At 49.2% G+C, this 24,110-nt stretch overlaps 1 protein-coding gene across 1 annotated transcript in view; it reads left to right on the top strand.

The window, feature by feature from the left end:
* The window catches only part of HOOK1 (hook microtubule tethering protein 1), an 859,473-nt gene that overhangs the window by 113,778 nt on the left and 721,585 nt on the right, over positions 1 to 24,110 (top strand). The window contains exon 2 of the mRNA XM_085602484.1: positions 4,171 to 4,256. Within this exon, the coding sequence (XP_085458610.1) occupies positions 4,171 to 4,256 (86 nt within the window). The remainder of the gene's footprint in view (positions 1 to 4,170; positions 4,257 to 24,110) is intronic.

Here is a 24,110-nt window from a genome sequence, read left to right as displayed (position 1 = left end):
ATGACATACATACAGAAAAATCTCTAGGCGGTGCAAAAAGGGTAAATCAGGAGATATCAGTAGTGCAGGCCACATAACTCCGAACCAACAATGCGGTTTCCTTTTGTCAAAACACAACAACACAAAAACAACCACACCCGCAAGGCAACCCGCAATCCCAAGTGACAGCACGCGCTCCGTAAGTGGGGGACCCTAACCAATCGCCAAACTCTGAAGAGGGGAATGAGAACAGATCAGGGACTGGGGAACCACGGGCCCGTGGCTGGGGGAGGGGGTCGGCTAGGGGGACGGAGCTGGTGAGGCAGCCGGTAGCAGTGGCGGCTCGCAAATACCCCCGCGATAGGCGTTCCAGGGGCCCCAGATTTTCACCCACGCCCCAGGCTTACCCCTCGCAACATACACCACCTTTTCACGAAACATACACCAGTCCATGTGTTCTTTCCAGGCCGACACCGCCGGAGGCCTCTGGGATCCCCACAATTGCGCAATGTCACGCTTAGCTATCATGTATCCCAGAGTCACCCACCGCGTCTGCGGAACCGAGTAGTCAGTTGGCTCCCACACATTCAGCAAGCATCTCCTCGCTTCAGGCAACAGCACGACACGCGTAACCACTCGCAGGACCTCGTGCACACCACGCCAGAATCGCTCCACCTTTGGGCATTCCCACAGAATATGCAAGAAAGTTGCCAAAGCACCACAGCCACGCTTACACAGTCCATCCTCAGCAAAGCCCATACGTAGAAGCCTTGGCCCCGTCACATAAACCCGGTGGAGGATCTTAAGTTGGACGAAGCGAAGGCGAGCCGGGATGGCCACCTCCTTCGGAGAGGCCACCGCGGACATCCAGTCCTCGTCGTCCAACTCCAGCCCATCGGCAACCCAGGCCTCGCGGAGGCCAGTCAGCAGGCCCGATCGGTCGTTGATCAGTTTTTTATATATAAGGGAGATCGTGCTGTCTGGGACATGGCCATCCAGCACTCTGTCCTCCAGGGGGGAAGACTCCGGAATGGATGCGACATCCGGGAAGACGGAGCCCAGCGCGTGGACTACCTAAATTCTTATATTTATTTAGGTCCATACCTCTTCTCGTCAATAATGCATACTTTAAACGGCTTGATGGGATTTTTAGCAGTTACATCTGGGGATACAAGAAGGCTCGTAGGTCAATTAATCTTCTTAAACTACCTCTTAATCAAGGTGGCCTGACCTTTCCCGACTTCAGAGTCTACTATCTTTCTGCTTTCCTGAGTCGTCTCCGTGGCCTGTTTGTCCGCAACTCACAAGCGCTGTATTGTTATCAATTCGCCCTCGGCGAGGACTCCAATATGTTTCTAGCCAAAACTAATGACCCAAACTATTTTAAACGGGTAAAATTTAAGACGATCAGAGACACTGTTAAAATTTGGCAACTTATTTTAGCCAAATGCAATACGTCTTTGTTCCATCCTCAACTGCCTTTATGGGCTAACCCCGGTCTTCCGGACATATTTCATGATGGTATATTTTACAAGTGGAAAGATGCCGGAATTGAAACACTTGGAGATCTCTACGGTAATGACGGACTATTGGCCTTTGAGACACTCAGAATAATTTTCAAACTACCTTCTGCCGCACATTTTAAATACATTCAGATACATGACTACTTAATACGTAAAATAAAGCTACTTAAAATTGAAGACTCAGATATATGGAATTGCTTCTATCCTGCTAAGGTTAGATCACTCATTAGTTTAGGCTATAAAGTTTTTACATCGTTTAAACTGGATGATTGTAGGAATATCGCGGACAAATGGAGTTCCCGTTTGGGTCTGAATATCTCAGCCAATCAGATATCATCTTCGCTAAGTAGTTTTAATCGCTCGGTCCAGTCTTCCAGCTTACGTCTACAACAATATAAAACGATATTTCAGTTATATTATACCCCGGAAAAAATCTCAAAATGGTCTAATAATAGTTCTAGTAGTGAACGGACAAGATGCCCCAAATGCGACCTGTTGGCTGCCAATCTTGAACACATGATGTTCACGTGTTCCCGACTCACTGAATTTTGGTCTAAAGTTAGCAAGGGTATCACGCAGATTTTGACACAACCAATTACATTAAGTCTGGCTAATGTATTGCTCGGCATCCCGGTGCTGAATCATTTATCTTTAGCCTCACAAACTGATCTTATTAATATTCTGATTGGTTGTGCCAGACTCATTATTGCTAGGACTTGGATCTCATGTCAGGCTAATGTGATGTCTCAAAAGATGCTTCTGTCATCTGGCATCCCGGTATAAATTGACTGTGCTCACTACAATGGCGTTTCTTGCACGGATTGGGAATGCTCCGACGGCTATGTGAAGACTGCTGAACAGAGTACACAGTCTAAGATTCACCAAAGAGGGACTTTTTCTACAAAAAGTATGCCGAAAACTTAAATCGTGAGCACAGTCAATTTATACCGGGATGCCAGATGACAGAAGCATCTTTTGAGACATCACATTAGCCTGACAAGGATCCTGACGGATTTATGTTTCATATTTAAAGCCTTTATTTTGCACTTTCAAGCTGTAGATAGTGTTGGTCCTGATGAGAATCCCCATAGGCGAAGGGATTCGAAACGCGTAGACCTATCTTCGCTTTTGGCCAATCATCTGCTAAACAACTAAATGCAATTTATTATAAGTATTGCAAATGATATTTGCTGATGGCCTGATGTATTTCGTACATTCAATTGTAAATCGTTTTTCTAACAGTGTGGAGTTAGTGTGTTTGTGAAGTTTGAGTGTTGTTGTCCGAGTGATTGGAGTATGCTAGTGTTGGTGTCGCTTATATGTGTCTATGTAATGTAAATATCAATGATGTATTGTTCGATTATTTGTGAAATGCTTTAATTGTTTCAGTGAAACCGTGCAAAACAATAAGTTAATTTATTGCATGAAAATAATTTTGATTAAATTCAACAAAAAAGTGGTTAAGAGTGAACTTGTTTTATTCAGTTCATGTTTAAAACTCCTTTCAAAGTGAAGTGCAGCATTGGCACTATCTCTGTTTTGTTAATTATATATGACTTGGCCTTGCTGCCATAGAGTCAAAACCCAAGCTTGTTTTTCTAAATGTAAAGTAATAAGCAAATGGTTGTAATACCACAAATTATCTGACAAACTCTAAATGGTCGACCGGTTAACTATATTCATGTGAAAAGACAAGGCTGATGTGTTATCTTCACGACTACATGATCTATAGGTATTGTTTCCTGTGGACACTAGATATATTAGTGCTACAATGCATGATACCGTCCTAGATGTATACTGTTTGTCGCCTCTTAATAGCTGCTGACCCTGGGAGATTGTCTAAATATACTCATGAGCGACTATTGCAGAGTGTCGGAGCTCGGACATGCGTGACTTAATAACTCAGTGCAGGCAATACAGGCAGCACTATTGATTTCCGTTAGTGTAACGCACAATGCGTGACTTTTGGCAAGGCTGTTGTAAGTTTACGCTGTGGTTTGTAACTGCATACAAGTATTGAATGTCATACCGTTCATTTTTATGGTCTGGCATAACAGCGCAGCTGTCGCCAGAGAATCATATGAGCAAAACTAGAGGGGTTTTGGCTTCGCCCAAATGTTTGGAGCCAGGAGTACATGTTTTGATTGGCAGAAGTTGTGTGCTTCCGCAAAAAAGCGTTTGCCCTACAGGCAGCTGTGCTAATTTTACTTATTTAGCCAGCAACCTGAGCTTGAACTTTGAAGGGCTCACACAAGACATTGTAAAGCTATTAAAGTGCCGTAGTTAACTAGAAAATGTAAGTTGTTTTTCTCTGGCTGCAACAAAAATGGGGAGGAGGGCAGTCATTAACCTACATGGATTTTTAAGTCTGGCTTGACGGTGCAACTGTCTGACAACTTGACCTACGCAGTTCTTTGTTTCCACACAAATACATATCCATTCCCATGCTATCCAAGTGTAATACTTTACGTTACCATATAGCATTCCTTGAAAGCCAGACTATTAGGATTATCAATGCTTGTTAACTTACTGTAAGTTTAATGACAAATAAAGCTACGTTATTTCCACATCGATAATGTCCCTGTTTTTTTTTATTCATGTGGTTTAATCAGTGTTTTCTGTTTTGCGGTACTGCCCATTTATAACTTTTTTTTCTTTTACTTTATAGCTACAGACATTCAATACCGCTGCACCTTGTAAAACAATCCAGGACCTTACAAGTGGTGTTGCCATGGCACAAGTACTAAACAAAATGTAAGTTTACAGAATAGTTACCCTTCAGCTAAATTGGCATTATGCGATTTTCTCAGTAAAAAAAGTTAATTTGAATGAACCATATCAATTACAAAAACAAACTCTAAAAGCTTTCTTTTTTTAAATAATGTAATAAGTATATCTTGTGTCGTGATAGCTTGAATACTGGCAGATAGTCATACTAGACCTTTTCTTCTCGATCTCCTTTTTCCTCCATTTTTGCCTTCATTGAAGAAGCTTTCCCTCATTACGATCTGGAGCCGTAAATCTAAGGAATTTGCCGCTCACAATTCTGAGTAGGCCAGTATCTCTGGGTATGGAATTCCGAGCCTGGAGACCGTGGGCCACATTTCACTGGATGCAGAGTATGGTCCTGGAGAAACCACTGCAGTCAACAGGGTTGGGGCTTTGGGCAGGAACACAACCCAGCCCCTGCCCTTTCCCTGCAGTACTAGAAGGGGACCAAACAATGATGGTCTCCCCAGTCAAGGTCCAACCAAGCTGACGTCCACCTGCTCCCAAGATACAAAGTCTGATGTGAGGATGCACATGCGATTTGTAAAGCCAAGGCAGATAGAGTCCCCTCTGCCTTCCTCTCTCCCATTCCACCTGCCCCACACCTGACACAGTCTTAGTCCGAGCACTTCCCTGGGCTGCATGCTACTCTTCCCTCCTGCCCAGAGACAAGCACGCCCCAGGCCAATGACGGTGTCTGCAGCTACATGCCCTCCTTAGTCACCCAGACAAACTCAGCTCTGGGTTGATGGCAGTACCCAAGGCTGCATGACTCCCTTCATCTGCCTAGAGACCAACACAGTTTCATGCCGATCTCCATGTCAGCGGCTGCAGGCCCCTCTTCTCCTCAATACGTCCCAGGCCACTGGCAGCACCTGGGGCTGTTTGACCCTTTAATCCCACCCCACCCGCAACAAGTACAACACAAAAGCAGCAGACAACTCTTCCCTCAGACTGCCACTACCATGACCTGATCACCCTTCTTCATGACTACCCAACATTCATGACCCCCGCTAGCACTTTCTGGCTGGTTTGTGCAGGCAGATAATGCCAGCATATATGTCCCTGGAATCCTAAACTACGCAATGAAGAATGCTATGCTCAGATCTGAGAAATGATTCCCCATTTTTTTTTTTTTAAATATCTTTATTGCATTTTATTGTTTCCTGATAAGTTGGTTACAAGCATCATCATATTACACCTTGGCGACATCATCACTTGTACTATAACACCATACATATAATTCAGGGCGTTTCCTACCCACCGTTTCAGTACCATTTATATCTACAGTGTAAGGTTACTCATACATTTATGGGCTGTAATGAGCTCCTACAGCCGCACATTCTGCCAACTCCAATTGAAGGCCAGAGTGAAAGTGTTTAGTGCACCTCTTATGGCTGTGAACAATGATTCGCAAGTACAGCAACGTTTCCAGACCAAGGCTGTTTATACTTGGACTCGTGGTCACTGCAGCAAGGCGATTTGTATATGGTGACGTTTGAGATATGAGTAGATCTGATACCTGCGCGATGGCGAGTGCATGCCCCTCACATTCCACGTACCAATCTTATATGTAGAAGTTTCAAGGTCATTTACCAACAGACATTCTACAGGGAGATCTGAACTCACCACAACTTTCTTGAGGCCAGTTACCCCTCCCCAGGAGAAGTTAACAATTGCCACACTATGGGAGGTAGTGACATTGCTAGCGTTGGTCACTAGGTAATTCTCACCTAGCATGATCTGTCCAGGGTCCACAAAGGCAGGTGTCACCATTGTGACACTAGCACCTGTGTCCCTGTAGGCCTGAGCCATTCTATTGTTGATCAAAGGAGTCTGTCTGTACTTGCCCAGGTTACTGGGACCCACAGTAGAGGACAAAGCTATGCCCCCATCACAGATCAGAACAGCCTGAGTGGGTATTCTGACTAAGCCAGAATCCACATCAGTTCCCAGGGTTAACCCTATTACACCCTTTTGCTGGGAACCACCACTTACAGCTGGACTAGGGGGTACAGTTGCCTTAGGGGCAATGGTGGTTGGGGGCTTGTCCTTTTTGGTGCACTCACTAAACCAATGGGAATTTGACTTACAATAGTTACACCAAGGTTTCTTTTGGCCATCTTTCTTTTTATCCTTTTTGGGACCACCCTCCCCTGAGCCTTTTGGGGGCCTGGTGAAGACTTCTGGTCTTTTGATTTCTGCTCATTACCCTTCTGGTCTGCCTTTTGCTGATCACCGCCCTGATTCTGGTTTTCTGCTTAACTCCTGGGGAGAAGTTAGGTCAGAGTCAATCAAGTGTTGATGCAGCAGCTGGTTTGACAGTTGTTAAGTATTTGTTCTCTCATGATCAAATTATACAATCCTGTATAGTCCTTAACCTTACTACCCAATAACCAGCCTTCCAAAGCCTTAGTGGTACAATCTACAAAGTCAGTCCAGTCCTGAGTCTGTGTCTTCTGGGTATCCCTGAACAACAACCTGTATTGTTCAGTGGTTAGGCCAAACCCATCAATCAGAGCACTCTTCAGGACAGTGTAATTGTCAGCATCCTCATCACTAACTGTGAGGAGCTTGTCTCTACCTTTCTCAGAGAAGGAGAGCCACAAGATAGCTGCCCACTGACTTTGGGGTACCTGCTGTACTTTGCAAGCTCTCTCCAAAGCAGTTATCCATTTGTGGATGTCATCCCCACACTTGTAGGGAGGGACAATCTTGCTCAGGTTTCTATTATCATAGGCCCTGTCTCTATCCTTAGGGATCTTGTTGCCACCAGTGTGTCCTAGCCCACTTAACTTTTGCTCTCTGGCCAGAGCAAGTCTTTCTTTGGCAAGGGCAAGTTCTTCCCTTTCAATCCTCAGATTGACTTCCCTCATTCTGGCCTGATGCTCTTTTCTCTGTGGAGAAGTCATTCCCCTGTGAGAAGAGGCATTGGAGCTATTAGAGACATGGGAGTGGATAGATTCCCTTGAAGGGGATCTTCCTCTCCTGCTTCTCTGGTTAAGTCCACTTGAGGGTCTGAATGGGGGGACCCCAGTCAGACTCCCATGTAGGCTTAAGTTAGCCTGGCTAAGTCTCCTAACTTGGACCTGACTGTCTACCTCATTTTCTGAAGTCCCTGCTGACTCTTCTTGATCAGTATTGTGAGGGGAATCTTCTGCAGAGGGCAGACCCTCATTGGTACCTAAGGCACCATCCTGGGAGGCTTTCTGAGCATCATACTCTTCTAAGATCTCCACTAGATAAATGAGGGTAGGGTTTGAACCCTGTTTTAACTTTCTGGAGGTACACAATTGTCTCATCCCCTGAAAAGTTAGGGTATCATATCTAGAGGGTATCTTTTTAGGATATCCCCCTCCTGAGAGAGAATCAACTTGATCTCCTCTCAGAGACATGATCTAGTGAGGGTGTGGTGTGTGCACCTACCTACACTAGTTGTATCTACTAAAACCTCTCTAGTAGTTGTAGTCAGGGTGTGCTAGGCCCTTCAACCTACAACAACTAAGTTCAGTAGAACTTAAGTATTTATAAGCTATGTTATATGTACCTTACAAATATCTTTGTGATCTTTCAATTTGATATCTCAAGATTGCAATGGTATTACAACAGCAAGCTCAGATCCCAACCGCTGCTCACCAATGTGAGAAGTTGGCCTGATATATGATGTCACTAGTTCTAGTGTACACCCTGTATCAGTCCAAACAACCCTTATGGTGATTGGTTGTAAAGTCAACCTTATAGACCAGCTACCCTAGTGGTAGCATGGACAAGAGCAGTCTTAGGCTAAACTCTGTATGGCATGTGAAGCCAGCTGATATACCATTTGCAATCCCTTGAATGCCAAATGAAAGGACACCACAACAGATATATTATAAAAATAGAATGTATTTATTCTAGTCAAAATACCCTCAGCACTCTTTATGAGATTCAAGGTAAGTACAACACAATCTTATTTAAGCATACATAAGTCACACAGGTAAGTAATACAGTTAGGCCCTAGGGGCCACGCAAACCATATACTAAGTAAGTGGTATAAGAACCACTGTCACAAACACAGTTTAGGCCTAGGCCTAGGGAATCGCTGGGGCTACACTATCCTATCAGTTGCTAGGCAGTGGAAGGCCCACGGGATTCAGGCGCAGAGTGGAAACACTCACGCGTAATGCGTTAAAGCCGATAGAAATAGTAGTATTTAGAAATTAAGAGTTTTAGGACACTTCGGAAGAAACTAGGAGTTAGAGACTTGGAAACTAGACACTAGGATAGTCAATACCCTTGTGAGCACCGGAGTACTCAAGTTACCTAGCCCACGGGCTGCGGGTGCATAGGTGTGAACTTGCGTCGGGTTTCGTCGTCGACTCCTATGGATGCCTGAAGAAAGATGCTGACAGGCAGTCAGTGAAGAGTGTCCGGTGGATTCCAAGGATGGAATCAAGAAGGAGGATACCTGCAAGCAGAGGGGACAGAGTCTAGGTCACCAGCCAGGAGCCGGGAAGGAACCAGGAAGGAACCAGGCGATGTCGTGAAGATGCAGGTGAAGAGGTGAAGCTTGTCGCAGCAGCCACGGGCACCAGGAGGCGTAGAGGACGACCAGAACCAGGAGTCGAGCTGTCCCACGAGGGCTCCTGCTGTCGGCGGCTTCGATGTCGAGTCGGGACACAACAAGCCTTGGCAAGCGCAACCCACGCAGAATGAAGGATTCGCTTCTGTTGCAGACCAGGAAGGTCTGAGGTGCTTCTCTTTCACAGGGAAGCAAGGGCCAGTCTGGAGGAGCAAAACCTCCGGTGGAAAGTTAAAGGTTCGTCGTCACAAAGGCTACTAGCCAAAGGGCAAGCAACCGGACAGACGCGTCGAGCAGGAAAATGCAGAAGGGCCCCACGCAGAACTCGTGGAGTGTGGAGGGCTGATCTTCGGTGCAGATGGTGCTCGGGGTTGGGGCTTCTCAATCCCCAGAGCACAACTTCGAGGATGCCTCAGAAGCTGCGCTGGAAGCAAGTCGCCAATTTTCCCAGGTAGCCGGTCCCACGTCTCTCGTCGCCTCCACGGATCTCAGCTTTGCTGTGGATGTGGATCAGGGTCGGAGAAGTCAGGAAGTCAAGGCGCTGGTGGGGCTCTGCAGTCGGTTCCTCATAGAACGTTGAGCAAAGCAAATGGCAGGTCGCTTGATGGTGCCTGTTTGCACTGGTTGGTCACTCCTTGGCCACAAGGGAGATTCTTCAGTCTTCTTCCGTAGTCGAATGTCGCAGGTCCAGAGTTTCTGTTCAGTATCAGTTATCAGGATAATCCAAAGTCCTAGGGACTCAGCTCCCACTCTTATACTAATCTGGGGGCTGGGTTACCTGCTAGGTCCCTCCTATGGGTGGGACCAGGGAGGGGGGTGGTTACACCCCCTTCCCTTTGTCCAGTTTCGCGCCAGGACTGGGGCTGGAGTGCCCCAGCACCGGTTTGAACTGGACTATGCATGGGACACCTTGTGTGCCCCAGGCAGTGTCTCGTTTCATTCATCTCTCCCTGCCCAATACACTAAGGCCTGTCTAGGGTGGTGCTAGCACCTCCCAAGGCAGGAAACCTATTGTCCAAGCCTCCCTCGCTGGAAGGACTCCCAGCAGCAGGAGGTCAGACTCGTGTCTGTGGCAGCAGCATCCATTTTGTGATGCTGGGGCTCTTGTTAACTTTAACCGGGTAGTAGGTCTTCAACATGTCTTCTCCCTCTAGAAGGGAGGAATACTATCCTCATCGCCAGAAATGGTGTGGGGGTAGTATTCCAAAGTGTTAGACACCTTACACGACATGTTTTGATAAAGCCAAACCATAGTTACCATAACCGCGAGGATTATAAGGCACTTTAAGAGTATATGGTAGGCGATATCATAGAACAGCTTTAAGGACATGGTTCCGAAAGCTGCAGACAGGCTCAGCTCATGCTAGAGACCATCTCACATGTTACCAAGCACTCTGCCTTCAGGATTGTTAAGGCCTGCCATAGGAGTGACTGATAGGTTACCCACGTGTCTATATATAGGGTAGGTATAGGAATACTACACCTAAGCAAGGGGTGATTACACGACCTTGCCCCAGCTGAGTGATCAGCCAGTTTTGTCATAATGGAAGGCCAGCCAGGGGTGGCATAATACATGCTGCAGCCCCTGGTAGGTCTAGGGTACACCTATGCCCTGGGTACCTAAGGTACACTGTACAGGGCCCAAAAAGGTGATCCTTACCATTTGGGTTATGTATCTAAAGTACATAGTGTGAATTTAGAGAGAGAACAGCTGGGCTGTGGGTCTGATTAGCAGGCCCACAGCCACATCTAAGTCGAAACCAGTGAAGCAAAAGCAAAAAGTGGGGGTGAACATAGAAAGCAGACCCTACTCTCCTACACTGCATACGCTATTAACAGCTTGTCTATCAGGGTTTCTGAAAAATACCTATAGAATTTTGCGGGAAGGCCATTGCCCCCCGGGGTCTTAGCAGTTTTCAAAGCAGATACCACTCCCCGCAATTCTTACCTACTCAGTGGGGCTCCCATTGATTCCCGATCCTCTGAGGTGAGCCACTGTAGAAGCATGCCTGCCAGGTATGCGGACAGCAGTTGGCCCCCCTCCGTAGGTGGTGGTGCTGTGTACACCTCGTGCATATGTGCTGCAAATACATCGTTAATTGCTGGTTGCCTCGGTTCCTAACTGTTTACATGGGCTGTAATGCAGTCTCAGATCAGACCATTTGTGCCAGCAAGCGCCCTGTCTTGTCCCCTTCTATATGGAGTGTCTCCGCCCTGTTGTCTGAATGTTCTTTTCCAGTTGATCCCACAGTTCGCAGAGCTTTTGGCGCACTCTGTCCCAGTCTTTTAAGACTGCTGCATTCATGGAGAGAGGTCTCCCCCAACTCCTGCAGTGCAGCTTCCTGTCGGATTAAGTCCCTTTGTAGCATTCAGTGTTTGCCTACCATGTTTGCCAGGCATACTCCTCCCCATCTCCTCTTCGGAACACCACCATCATAGCATCCCATTCAGCTGCCCTGCTGCCCTCACTCTCCTAGTGGCATTCAAAGTATTGTGAAAGAGCCTTTGACAGTGTACCTCTGAAGGACTGGTCAGTCAGCATCAGCATTAATTATACATAAGGGTATCCCCTGTGCTTGTAGTTGTAATGAGTACCTGATCAGGAGCTGAGAGTGACTTCAGATATACGGGCCCAAATAGTGTGTGTCCACCACCCTTAGCGCTGCTACTGTTTGTATGAAAAAATAATCAAGGGAGCTGTGAGTGCAAGCCACAGGAGTGTAACAAGAGTATGCAAGGGCTTGCAGGTGTCACATTTGCCAAATATCTGTCAATTCTAGACCACCCTTCTCTTGCAAAGGGCGGAAGTTGCTTGGGTTTGGTGTCCAACTTTGGGGGAGATCTGTACAGGGGGCAGAACGCAGTTAAAGTCACCCGTCAGGATCACCTCTGCAGTAAGGGATGCCTGGGTGGCCGTCAACACGCCGCCAAGAAAGCCGCCATCGCCTGAGGCAGAGTTTGTGAGCTTCAAGAGTACCATCCAAAATGACGTACCTCCTTTCTCTATCCAAGGAGACTCGGGTATGTATAAACGGTATCCCTGGGGCTCCCTGGGCATACCCTGAGTAGGCAGTGGAGTATACCTGCCCCCTCCATCGCTTTTTCATGTATTTGATACAGTCTGCCCACAAGTGAGTCTCCTTAAGGAGTGCCATTGCTATTTCATACCTCGGGAGATATGCATGGACTGTGCTATGTTTCTCAAGGCTATTTAGACCCCGCACATTCCATGTCATCAGCTTATATTTAGTTCCCGAACTCTCCAAGACCATCTGGTAGATAACGACCTGCACTCAATCATTTGGACAAATGTCCTGAGGTTCCACATCCATTGTTCATCTCCATAGAAGCTCCCGTTCCCAACATTAAGAAGCACAACACTTTAATCATCTAGAAGTTAAACGTAAGAATCTCCCCTCCCTTATCTCTGTTACGGGCAGAATCCAAAAATTCCTCCGACTCAGCTAGTGGGTCAAAGGGTAGTAAACTCTGCCCCAGTCACTCTGTCCCCCCCACCAACCCCAACTAAGATATTAATCAAGCACTAAATGACAGTTCTGTCCAAAAGCCCAGGACCTTCATGAGTCGGGAGACTTGTGAGAGAGATCTACACAGCCATTGTTTTAACCCTGTGGTAAACTCATTATGTGTACCTATATTAAGCAAGTGGGCACCTGAATCGCCCTTGTCAGAAGTTTGTCTGCACCTCATATGGAGGCATTATATGGGTCCCCTTACTCAGGCTCATAAGCTCAATGTTCAGGAATCTCTGCTCACCCATCACATTTCCTTCACTCTGACTCTCCTGGACAAAGCGCAATGGTGAGTACAGGTTTTGTGTCTCTAGGATTTCAGGTTCGGCTTGCAAAGTGTCATCCGAGCATCCAGGATACATTCCCCTCTGGTCTCCACAAGGGTGCCAGTCTGTTTGGGAGACTCAGCTCGGTTTCTAGTCGAGCAACACCTCACTTCCGTTCCGCCATTCAGGATTTTGACTCCTCGTCTCAGGCCCAAGGATTCCAGCCAGTTAGCTGCTTCCTGTGGCGAATCGTAAAAATGCACCTTGCACTCGTTTTGGACCCAAAGTCCGTCTGGGAACATCAAGCTATACCCATGCATTTGTGTTTTGACATGCAGAAAGTTTTTGCGGTGGTCTTGGACTTTTCACATGTAATCAGGAAAGATATGTTTAGCTTTGTCTCCATACCATGGGGAGCTTCGGGCACGGATGTACAGGAGGATTGCATCCCTATCATGATAGTTGAACATATGAGCTCTGCACGCCCTAGGCGGCACGCATAGCTCTGGTGTGGGAACCAGCGCCCTGTGGGCTCGTTCTATGGTAAAGAATTTAGAGATGTGTTTAGGTTTGAGGGCTGTTGAGATCCTGTCTCCCAGAAAAAGTTTGGCCGAGGGGCCCTCCACTCATTCCGAGAACCCAAGCAATCGCAGGTTATTCTGGTAGCGCCCTTTGGCATTCTGCAGTCGGTCTTCTGTGTGTGTTGTGCTGCACTTTAGACCTGCTACCATTGCTGGAAATTCTTGGACATTTTTGTGGATTGTGGCAGCCTCCTCCTTGGTACTCGTGACCCACTCTACGACCTTCCAAAGGTCTAATCTCAAATGGTTAATGTCCATAGCCATCGTGTCCATTTTAGCTTCCCTCGCTGCCAGGGAACTCCTTATGACCTCCAGAATTTCCGCAGTGCCCTGCACTGGCTCCCACCTCTCTGGGCTCAATTGACTCCCCGGACTCATCTCCAAGGGGCAAGGGCCGGGCACAGTGTATTGTACAATTTTGTTAGATTGCACCCCTTTTTGGGCCTTGTCTTTCAACATGTTGAGGCTTTGCCAAAGGGGCAGCGCAGCAGGGAAAACTCTACTCCATATTCTTCTCTTGAGTTGTTTCGATCCAGGCAGACTCAGCTCCACCTAGGCCTACTCTGAGCAATGCTGTGCAGATCTTGGAGCCAAGCCACCCACGCCTCTGAGCCAGTTCTCATGTTTCAACCCAGTTCGGTAGGCCCCTTGCACCCAAAGGGGTTTCAGTCGTTTGACCACCCCAGGAGGCGTGTAACTTTATGTGTTGTGCCCCCTCCGTCCAGGTGCAGATTTGTCTATTGTCCTGGCAAGTGCTCCCTCAGAGTCCAGCACACGGCTCCCCTGAGTTGTGTCACTTGGTTGCACCTCACACTGTTGTGTCATTTCACTAGTCTACTGTGGGGAGCATGGGTTCACTTTCCTCCAACAGTCCGGCCTGGTCCTTACGGGGTTCTAGCTGTGAGTGGGCCACCTCGCCATCCCAGACAGATCCTAGAGAGGGAAGCCCCCCCAGCCGATGCTGATCCAGTGGTACACCGCAGCCCCAGAAACCCCCGCGGTGGCTATTGCTTCCTCCCAGCCTCTAGCTTCAAAGGTCGCTGACCTAATGCGCAGACCAGCAAGCCCCACACCCTGTTGGCCACCACCTCCACAGGTTCCCTAGCTCTATGCCCGGGGTCCGCTTCCAGCCCTCTGCACCAGGCTCTTCTCCGGTGCCACTAACACAGCTCCCCCTCGGGGTTACACCTTAGCAGCCTGGGAGCACTTCCATCTAGGACTCTGGATCCATGGCTCCCTCGCCTGGCTGTCAGCGCGCCAGTGTCCTCAGGCTTGGCTCTCACCCGGGGCCACCATCTTGTTTGTGGCCTGCGACAGCCTGCTCCAACAAACTCCTGGGCCCAGAACTCAGGTGGGCACCACTCGCCACAGCTGCAACCATTCCGCCGCGCACCAGACACTTTCTGCTGTTCCCTTCACTGTCCGGCAGGACAGCCGATGTTCCCCCCCTCGCTTCACTGGCCAGCGAATCCCTCCTCTAGGCCCAGTCTGCCCCTCAGTGCCCAGCGAATTTGGTATGGGACACCCCCTGAAGTCCACCCGAAGTTCCAAGCCACTCCTCGCCTCTGAGTCGGTCGCCGGGTTGGGGAGTTTGATCAGGCATGTCATGCTCACCTCTCTGGCGCTTGAGCCTTCGGTCTGTTTAGTGGCTCTTCGCCTGCAGGGTCGCCATGTTAGCTGCTTCTTCCAGTCAGCTGCCCATCTTCTCACGACTCCAGGATTCCGCACTGGCGGCCCCGTGGATCCCAGGAGGAGCACGGCTCCCAACTCGTCACCACACCACTGGGCAAGGGACTACTCAGCCTCTGGCTCACGGCACTTCTTTTGGTGCGTCACTCTGTGCCAGGCCGCACCACAGCAACGCCTGGGTGGGAGTAGCTATCTGTCTTACTTTCCAAGGCACAGAGTCCTTTTTTGGGGCCCTACAGCAGCCCCCGGGCTTCTGTATACCTGTGCCCTTCTCCACGAGGGTATGATGGCTCAGGCTGAGCAGGATTTAGTAGGCTTATGAACTTGTTGTTTGGGAGCTACGCTAGGGTAACTTCTATGCGGCCATCTTGCTTGGCCAAGCCTCTCATGGGGTCTTTAAAAGATATTTGTCAGCTCTTTCAGACTTTTTATCTCAGTACTCTTTATTAAAGTCATCAGCTGTGATTTTTTTTTTTTTTAAAGCCAGGTCCTCCCTGGACTGGAAACAAGCATCCTAGGACCGGTTTCAGGCTTTCAGCCCTCGTCAGCCAGGATAGCTTGATTCCAGTGGCATGGAGAGCAAGGGACTCACGTCTGGGCATACCCTTCCCACTCGGGGTGACAAATGCAAAAACAACAATTGATGGACAGAATGCAGAACAATGTCATACATTCACCCCAGTACAGAGATCTGGGCCTAAATCCATCGTTTTTTTGCTCACCATGCCATTCCAGTTTGAACCCAGCCATATGCAAATCAGTCTTGACCCTGTGCCCCATGGGAACAGTCCAGCCCGAACTGCCAAGCCAGGTCCTCCCTGGACTGGAAACAAGCATCCTAGGACCGGTTTCGGGCTTTCAGCCCTCGTCAGCCAGGATAGCTTGATTCCAGTGGCATGGAGAGCAAGGGACTCACGTCTGAGCATACCCTTCCCACTCGGGGTGACAAATGCAAAAACAACAATTGATGTACAGAATGCAGAACAATGTCATACATTCACCCCAGTACAGAGATCTGGGCCTAAATCCATCGTTTTTTTGCTCACCATGCCATTCCAGTTTGAACCCAGCCATATGCAAATCAGTCTTGACCCTGTGCCCCATGGGAACAGTCCAGCCCGAACTGCCAAGCAAGGTCCTCCCTGGACTGGAAACAAGCATCCTAGGACCGGTTTCGGGCTTTCAGCCCTCGTCAGCCAGGATAGCTTGATTCCAGTGGCATGGAGAGCAAGGGACTCACGTCTGAGCATACCCTTCCCACTCGGGGTGACAAATGCAAAAACAACAATTGATGGACAGAATGCAGAACAATGTCATACATTCACCCCAGTACAGAGATCTGGGCCTAAATCCATCGTTTTTTTGCTCACCATGCCATTCCAGTTTGAACCCAGCCATATGCAAATCAGTCTTGACCCTGTGCCCCATGGGAACAGTCCAGCCCGAACTGCCAAGCCAGGCCCTCCCTGGACTGGAAACAAGCATCCTAGAACCGGTTTCGGGCTTTCAGCCCTCGTCAGCCTGGATAGCTTGATTCCAGTGGCATGGAGAGCAAGGGACTCACGTCTGAGCATACCCTTCCCACTCGGGGTGACAAATGCAAAAACAACAATTGATGGACAGAATGCAGAACAATGTCATACATTCACCCCAGTACAGAGATCTGGGCCTAAATCCATCGTTTTTTTGCTCACCATGCCATTCCAGTTTGAACCCAGCCATATGCAAATCAGTCTTGACCCTGTGCCCCATGGGAACAGTCCAGCCCGAACTGCCAAGCCAGGTCCTCCCTGGACTGGAAACAAGCATCCTAGGACCGGTTTCGGGCTTTCAGCCCTCGTCAGCCGGGATAGCTTGATTCCAGTGGCATGGAGAGCAAGGGACTCACGTCTGAGCATACCCTTCCCACTCGGGGTGACAAATGCAAAAACAACAATTGATGGACAGAATGCAGAACAATGTCATACATTCACCCCAGTACAGAGATCTGGGCCTAAATCCATTGTTTTTTTGCTCACCATGCCATTCCAGTTTGAACCCAGCCATATGCAAATCAGTCTTGACCCTGTGCCCCATGGGAACAGTCCAGCCCGAACTGCCAAGCCAGGTCCTCCCTGGACTGGAAACAAGCATCCTAGGACCGGTTTCGGGCTTTCAGCCCTCGTCAGCCAGGATAGCTTGATTCCAGTGGCATGGAGAGCAAGGGACTCACGTCTGAGCATACCCTTCCCACTCGGGGTGACAAATGCAAAAACAACAATTGATGGACAGAATGCAGAACAATGTCATACATTCACCCCAGTACAGAGATCTGGGCCTAAATCCATCGTTTTTTTGCTCACCATGCCATTCCAGTTTGAACCCAGCCATATGCAAATCAGTCTTGACCCTGTGCCCCATGGGAACAGTCCAGCCCGAACTGCCAAGCCAGGTCTTCCCTGGACTGGAAACAAGCATCCTAGGACCGGTTTCGGGCTTTCAGCCCTCGTCAGCCAGGATAGCTTGATTCTAGTGGCATGGTGAGCAAGGGACTCACGTCTGAGCATACCCTTCCCACTCGGGGTGACAAATGCAAAAACAACAATTGATGGACAGAATGCAGAACAATGTCATACATTCACCCCAGTACAGAGATCTGGGCCTAAATCCATCGTTTTTTTGCTCACCATGCCATTCCAGTTTGAACCCAGCCATATGCAAATCAGTCTTGACCCTGTGCCCCATGGGAACAGTCCAGCCCGAACTGCCAAGCCAGGTCTTCCCTGGACTGGAAACAAGCATCCTAGGACCGGTTTCGGGCTTTCAGCCCTCGTCAGCCAGGATAGCTTGATTCCAGTGGCATGGAGAGCAAGGGACTCACGTCTGGGCATACCCTTCCCACTCGGGGTGACAAATGCAAAAACAACAATTGATGGACAGAATGCAGAACAATGTCATACATTCACCCCAGTACAGAGATCTGGGCCTAAATCCATCGTTTTTTTGCTCACCATGCCATTCCAGTTTGAACCCAGCCATATGCAAATCAGTCTTGACCCTGTGCCCCATGGGAACAGTCCAGCCCGAACTGCCAAGCCAGGTCCTCCCTGGACTGGAAACAAGCATCCTAGGACCGGTTTCGGGCTTTCAGCCCTCGTCAGCCAGGATAGCTTGATTCCAGTGGCATGGAGAGCAAGGGACTCACGTCTGAGCATACCCTTCCCACTCGGGGTGACAAATGCAAAAACAACAATTGATGTACAGAATGCAGAACAATGTCATACATTCACCCCAGTACAGAGATCTGGGCCTAAATCCATCGTTTTTTTGCTCACCATGCCATTCCAGTTTGAACCCAGCCATATGCAAATCAGTCTTGACCCTGTGCCCCATGGGAACAGTCCAGCCCAAACTGCCAAGCAAGGTCCTCCCTGGACTGGAAACAAGCATCCTAGGACCGGTTTCGGGCTTTCAGCCCTCGTCAGCCAGGATAGCTTGATTCCAGTGGCATGGAGAGCAAGGGACTCACGTCTGAGCATACCCTTCCCACTCGGGGTGACAAATGCAAAAACAACAATTGATGGACAGAATGCAGAACAATGTCATACATTCACCCCAGTACAGAGATCTGGGCCTAAATCCATCGTTTTTTTGCTCACCATGCCATTCCAGTTTGAACCCAGCCATATGCAAATCAGTCTTGACCCTGTGCCCCATGGGAACAGTCCAGCCCGAACTGCCAAGCCAGGTCCTCCCTGGACTGGAAACAAGCATCCTAGAACCGGTTTCGGGCTTTCAGCCCTCGTCAGCCTGGATAGCTTGATTCCAGTGGCATGGAGAGCAAGGGACTCACGTCTGAGCATACCCTTCCCACTCGGGGTGACAAATGCAAAAACAACAATTGATGGACAGAATGCAGAACAATGTCATACATTCACCCCAGTACAGAGATCTGGGCCTAAATCCATCGTTTTTTTGCTCACCATGCCATTCCAGTTTGAACCCAGCCATATGCAAATCAGTCTTGACCCTGTGCCCCATGGGAACAGTCCAGCCCGAACTGCCAAGCCAGGTCCTCCCTGGACTGGAAACAAGCATCCTAGGACCGGTTTCGGGCTTTCAGCCCTCGTCAGCCGGGATAGCTTGATTCCAGTGGCATGGAGAGCAAGGGACTCACGTCTGAGCATACCGTTCCCACTCGGGGTGACAAATGCAAAAACAACAATTGATGGACAGAATGCAGAACAATGTCATACATTCACCCCAGTACAGAGATCTGGGCCTAAATCCATTGTTTTTTTGCTCACCATGCCATTCCAGTTTGAACCCAGCCATATGCAAATCAGTCTTGACCCTGTGCCCCATGGGAACAGTCCAGCCCGAACTGCCAAGCCAGGTCCTCCCTGGACTGGAAACAAGCATCCTAGGACCGGTTTCGGGCTTTCAGCCCTCGTCAGCCAGGATAGCTTGATTCCAGTGGCATGGAGAGCAAGGGACTCACGTCTGAGCATACCCTTCCCACTCGGGGTGACAAATGCAAAAACAACAATTGATGGACAGAATGCAGAACAATGTCATACATTCACCCCAGTACAGAGATCTGGGCCTAAATCCATCGTTTTTTTGCTCACCATGCCATTCCAGTTTGAACCCAGCCATATGCAAATCAGTCTTGACCCTGTGCCCCATGGGAACAGTCCAGCCCGAACTGCCAAGCCAGGTCTTCCCTGGACTGGAAACAAGCATCCTAGGACCGGTTTCGGGCTTTCAGCCCTCGTCAGCCAGGATAACTTGATTCTAGTGGCATGGTGAGCAAGGGACTCACGTCTGAGCATACCCTTCCCACTCGGGGTGACAAATGCAAAAACAACAATTGATGGACATAATGCAGAACAATGTCATACATTCACCCCAGTACAGAGATCTGGGCCGAAATCCATCGTTTTTTGCTCACCATGCCATTCCAGTTTGAACCCAGCCATATGCAAATCAGTCTTGACCCTGTGCCCCATGGGAACAGTCCAGCCCGAACTGCCAAGCCAGGTCCTCCCTGGACTGGAAACAAGCATCCTAGGACCGGTTTCGGGCTTTCAGCCCTCGTCATCCAGGATAGCTTGATTCCAGTGGCATGGAGAGCAAGGGACTCACGTCTGAGCATACCCTTCCCACTCGGGGTGACAAATGCAAAAACAACAATTGATGGACAGAATGCAGAACAATGTCATACATTCACCCCAGTACAGAGATCTGGGCCTAAATCCATCGTTTTTTTGCTCACCATGCCATTCCAGTTTGAACCCAGCCATATGCAAATCAGTCTTGACCCTGTGCCCCATGGGAACAGTCCAGCCCGAACTGCCAAGCCAGGTCCTCCCTGGACTGGAAACAAGCATCCTAGGACCGGTTTCGGGCTTTCAGCCCTCGTCAGCCGGGATAGCTTGATTCCAGTGGCATGGAGAGTAAGGGACTCACGTCTGAGCATACCCTTCCCACTCGGGGTTACAAATGCAAAAACGACAATTGATGGACATAATGCAGAACAATGTCATACATTCACCCCAGTACAGAGATCTGGGCCTAAATCCATTGTTTTTTTGCTCACCATGCCATTCCAGTTTGAACCCAGCCATATGCAAATCAGTCTTGACCCTGTGCCCCATGGGAACAGTCCAGCCCGAACTGCCAAGCCAGGTCCTCCCTGGACTGGAAACAAGCATCCTAGGACCGGTTTCGGGCTTTCAGCCCTCGTCAGCCAGGATAGCTTGATTCCAGTGGCATGGAGAGCAAGGGACTCACGTCTGAGCATACCCTTCCCACTCGGGGTGACAAATGCAAAAACAACAATTGATGGACAGAATGCAGAACAATGTCATACATTCACCCCAGTACAGAGATCTGGGCCTAAATCCATCGTTTTTTTGCTCACCATGCCATTCCAGTTTGAACCCAGCCATATGCAAATCAGTCTTGACCCTGTGCCCCAAGGGAACAGTCCAGCCCGAACTGCCAAGCCAGGTCTTCCCTGAACTGGAAACAAGCATCCTAGGACCGGTTTCGGGCTTTCAGCCCTCGTCAGCCAGGATAGCTTGATTCTAGTGGCATGGTGAGCAAGGGACTCACGTCTGAGCATACCCTTCCCACTCGGGGTGACAAATGCAAAAACAACAATTGATGGACAGAATGCAGAACAATGTCATACATTCACCCCAGTACAGAGATCTGGGCCTAAATCCATCGTTTTTTGCTCACCATGCCATTCCAGTTTGAACCCAGCCATATGCAAATCAGTCTTGACCCTGTGCCCCATGGGAACAGTCCAGCCCGAACTGCCAAGCCAGGTCCTCCCTGGACTGGAAACAAGCATCCTAGGACCAGTTTCGGGCTTTCAGCCCTCGTCAGCCAGGATAGCTTGATTCCAGTGGCATGGAGAGCAAGGGACTCACGTCTGAGCATACCCTTCCCACTCGGGGTGACAAATGCAAAAACAACAATTGATGGACAGAATGCAGAACAATGTCATACATTCACCCCAGTACAGAGATCTGGGCCTAAATCCATCGTTTTTTTGCTCACCATGCCATTCCAGTTTGAACCCAGCCATATGCAAATCAGTCTTGACCCTGTGCCCCATGGGAACAGTCCAGCCCGAACTGCCAATCCAGGTCCTCCCTGGACTGGAAACAAGCATCCTAGGACCGGTTTCGGGCTTTCAGCCCTCGTCAGCCAGGATAGCTTGATTCCAGTGGCATGGAGAGCAAGGGACTCACGTCTGAGCATACCCTTCCCACTCGGGGTGACAAATGCAAAAACAACAATTGATGGACAGAATGCAGAACAATGTCATACATTCACCCCAGTACAGAGATCTGGGCCTAAATCCATCGTATTTTTGCTCACCATGCCATTCCAGTTTGAACCCAGCCATATGCAAATCAGTCTTGACCCTGTGCCCCATGGGAACAGTCCAGCCCGAACTGCCAAGCCAGGTCCTCCCTGGACTGGAAACAAGCATCCTAGGACCGGTTTCGGGATTTCAGCCCTCGTCAGCCAGGATAGCTTGATTCCAGTGGCATGGAGAGCAAGGGACTCACGTCTGAGCATACCCTTCCCACTCGGGGTGACAAATGCAAAAACAACAATTGATGGACAGAATGCAGAACAATGTCATACATTCACCCCAGTACAGAGATCTGGGCCTAAATCCATCGTTTTTTTGCTCACCATGCCATTCCAGTTTGAACCCAGCCATATGCAAATCAGTCTTGACCCTGTGCCCCATGGGAACAGTCCAGCCCGAACTGCCAAGCCAGGTCCTCCCTGGACTGGAAACAAGCATCCTAGGACCGGTTTCGGGCTTTCAGCCCTCATCAGCCAGGATAGCTTGATTCCAGTGGCATGGAGAGCAAGGGACTCACGTCTGAGCATACCCTTCCCACTCGTGGTGACAAATGCAAAAACAACAATTGATGGACAGAATGCAGAACAATGTCATACATTCACCCCAGTACAGAGATCTGGGCCTAAATCCATCGTTTTTTTGCTCACCATGCCATTCCAGTTTGAACCCAGCCATATGCAAATCAGTCTTGACCCTGTGCCCCATGGGAACAGTCCAGCCCGAACTGCCAAGCCAGGTCCTCCCTGGACTGAAAACAAGCATCCTAGGACCGGTTTCGGGCTTTCAGCCCTCGTCAGCCAGGATAGCTTGATTCCAGTGGCATGGAGAGCAAGGAACTCACGTCTGAGCATACCCTTCCCACTCGTGGTGACAAATGCAAAAACAACAATTGATGGACAGAATGCAGAACAATGTCATACATTCACCCCAGTACAGAGATCTGGGCCTAAATCCATCGTTTTTTTGCTCACCATGCCATTCCAGTTTGAACCCAGCCATATGCAAATCAGTCTTGACCCTGTGCCCCATGGGAACAGTCCAGCCCGAACTGCCAAGCCAGGTCCTCCCTGGACTGGAAACAAGCATCCTAGGACCGGTTTTGGGCTTTCAGCCCTCGTCAGCCAGGATAGCTTGATTCCAGTGGCATGGAGAGCAAGAGACTCACGTCTGAGCATACCCTTCCCACTCGGGGTGACAAATGCAAAAACAACAATTGATGGACAGAATGCAGAACAATGTCATACATTCACCCTAGTACAGAGATCTGTGCCTAAATCCATCGTTTTTTTGCTCACCATGCCATTCCAGTTTGAACCCAGCCATATGCAAATCAGTCTTGACCCTGTGCCCCGTGGGAACAGTCCAGCCCGAACTGCCAAGCCAGGTCCTCCCTGGACTGGAAACAAGCATCCTAGGACCGGTTTCGGGCTTTCAGCCCTCGTCAGCCAGGATAGCTTGATTCCAGTGGCATGGAGAGGAAGAGACTCACGTCTGAGCATACCCTTCCCACTCGGGGTGACAAATGCAAAAACAACAATTGATGAACAGAATGCAGAACAATGTCATACATTCACCCCAGTACAGAGATCTGGGCCTAAATCCATTGTTTTTTTGCTCACCATGCCATTCCAGTTTGAACCCAGCCATATGCAAATCAGTCTTGACCCTGTGCCCCGTGGGAACAGTCCAGCCCGAACTGCCAAGCCAGGTCCTCCCTGGACTGGAAACAAGCATCCTAGGACCAGTTTCGGGCTTTCAGCCCTCGTCAGCCAGGATAGCTTGATTCCAGTGGCATGGAGAGCAAGGGACTCACGTCTGAGCATACCCTTCCCACTCGGGGTGACAAATGCAAAAACAACAATTGATGGACAGAATGCAGAACAATGTCATACATTCACCCCAGTACAGAGATCTGGGCCTAAATCCATCGTTTTTTTGCTCACCATGCCATTCCAGTTTGAACCCAGCCATATGCAAATCAGTCTTGACCCTGTGCCCCATGGGAACAGTCCAGCCCGAACTGCCAAGCCAGGTCCTCCCTGGACTGGAAACAAGCATCCTAGGACCGGTTTCGGGCTTTCAGCCCTCGTCAGCCAGTGTTCCCATGAGGCACAGGGTCAGACTGATTTGCATATGGCCATGTCTGAACTGGGGTGGCAGAGTGGGCTAAATAACGGTGATGGATTAAACCCAGATCAGTTGACTGGGGGTGAGTGCTTGCAATGTTCAACACTCCATCCATCATTTCCTTTGGCTTTTTGCTGTGTTCGCCATAAGTTGGCAGGGTATGCTCAGACGTGAGTCCCTTGCTCACTTTGCCACTGGATTCAAG

This window comes from Triturus cristatus, chromosome 4_2 (genome assembly GCF_964204655.1).
Source record: "Triturus cristatus chromosome 4_2, aTriCri1.1, whole genome shotgun sequence".
Taxonomy (NCBI): Eukaryota; Metazoa; Chordata; class Amphibia; order Caudata; family Salamandridae; genus Triturus; species Triturus cristatus.
This window is presented reverse-complemented; position numbering and strand designations above follow the sequence as displayed.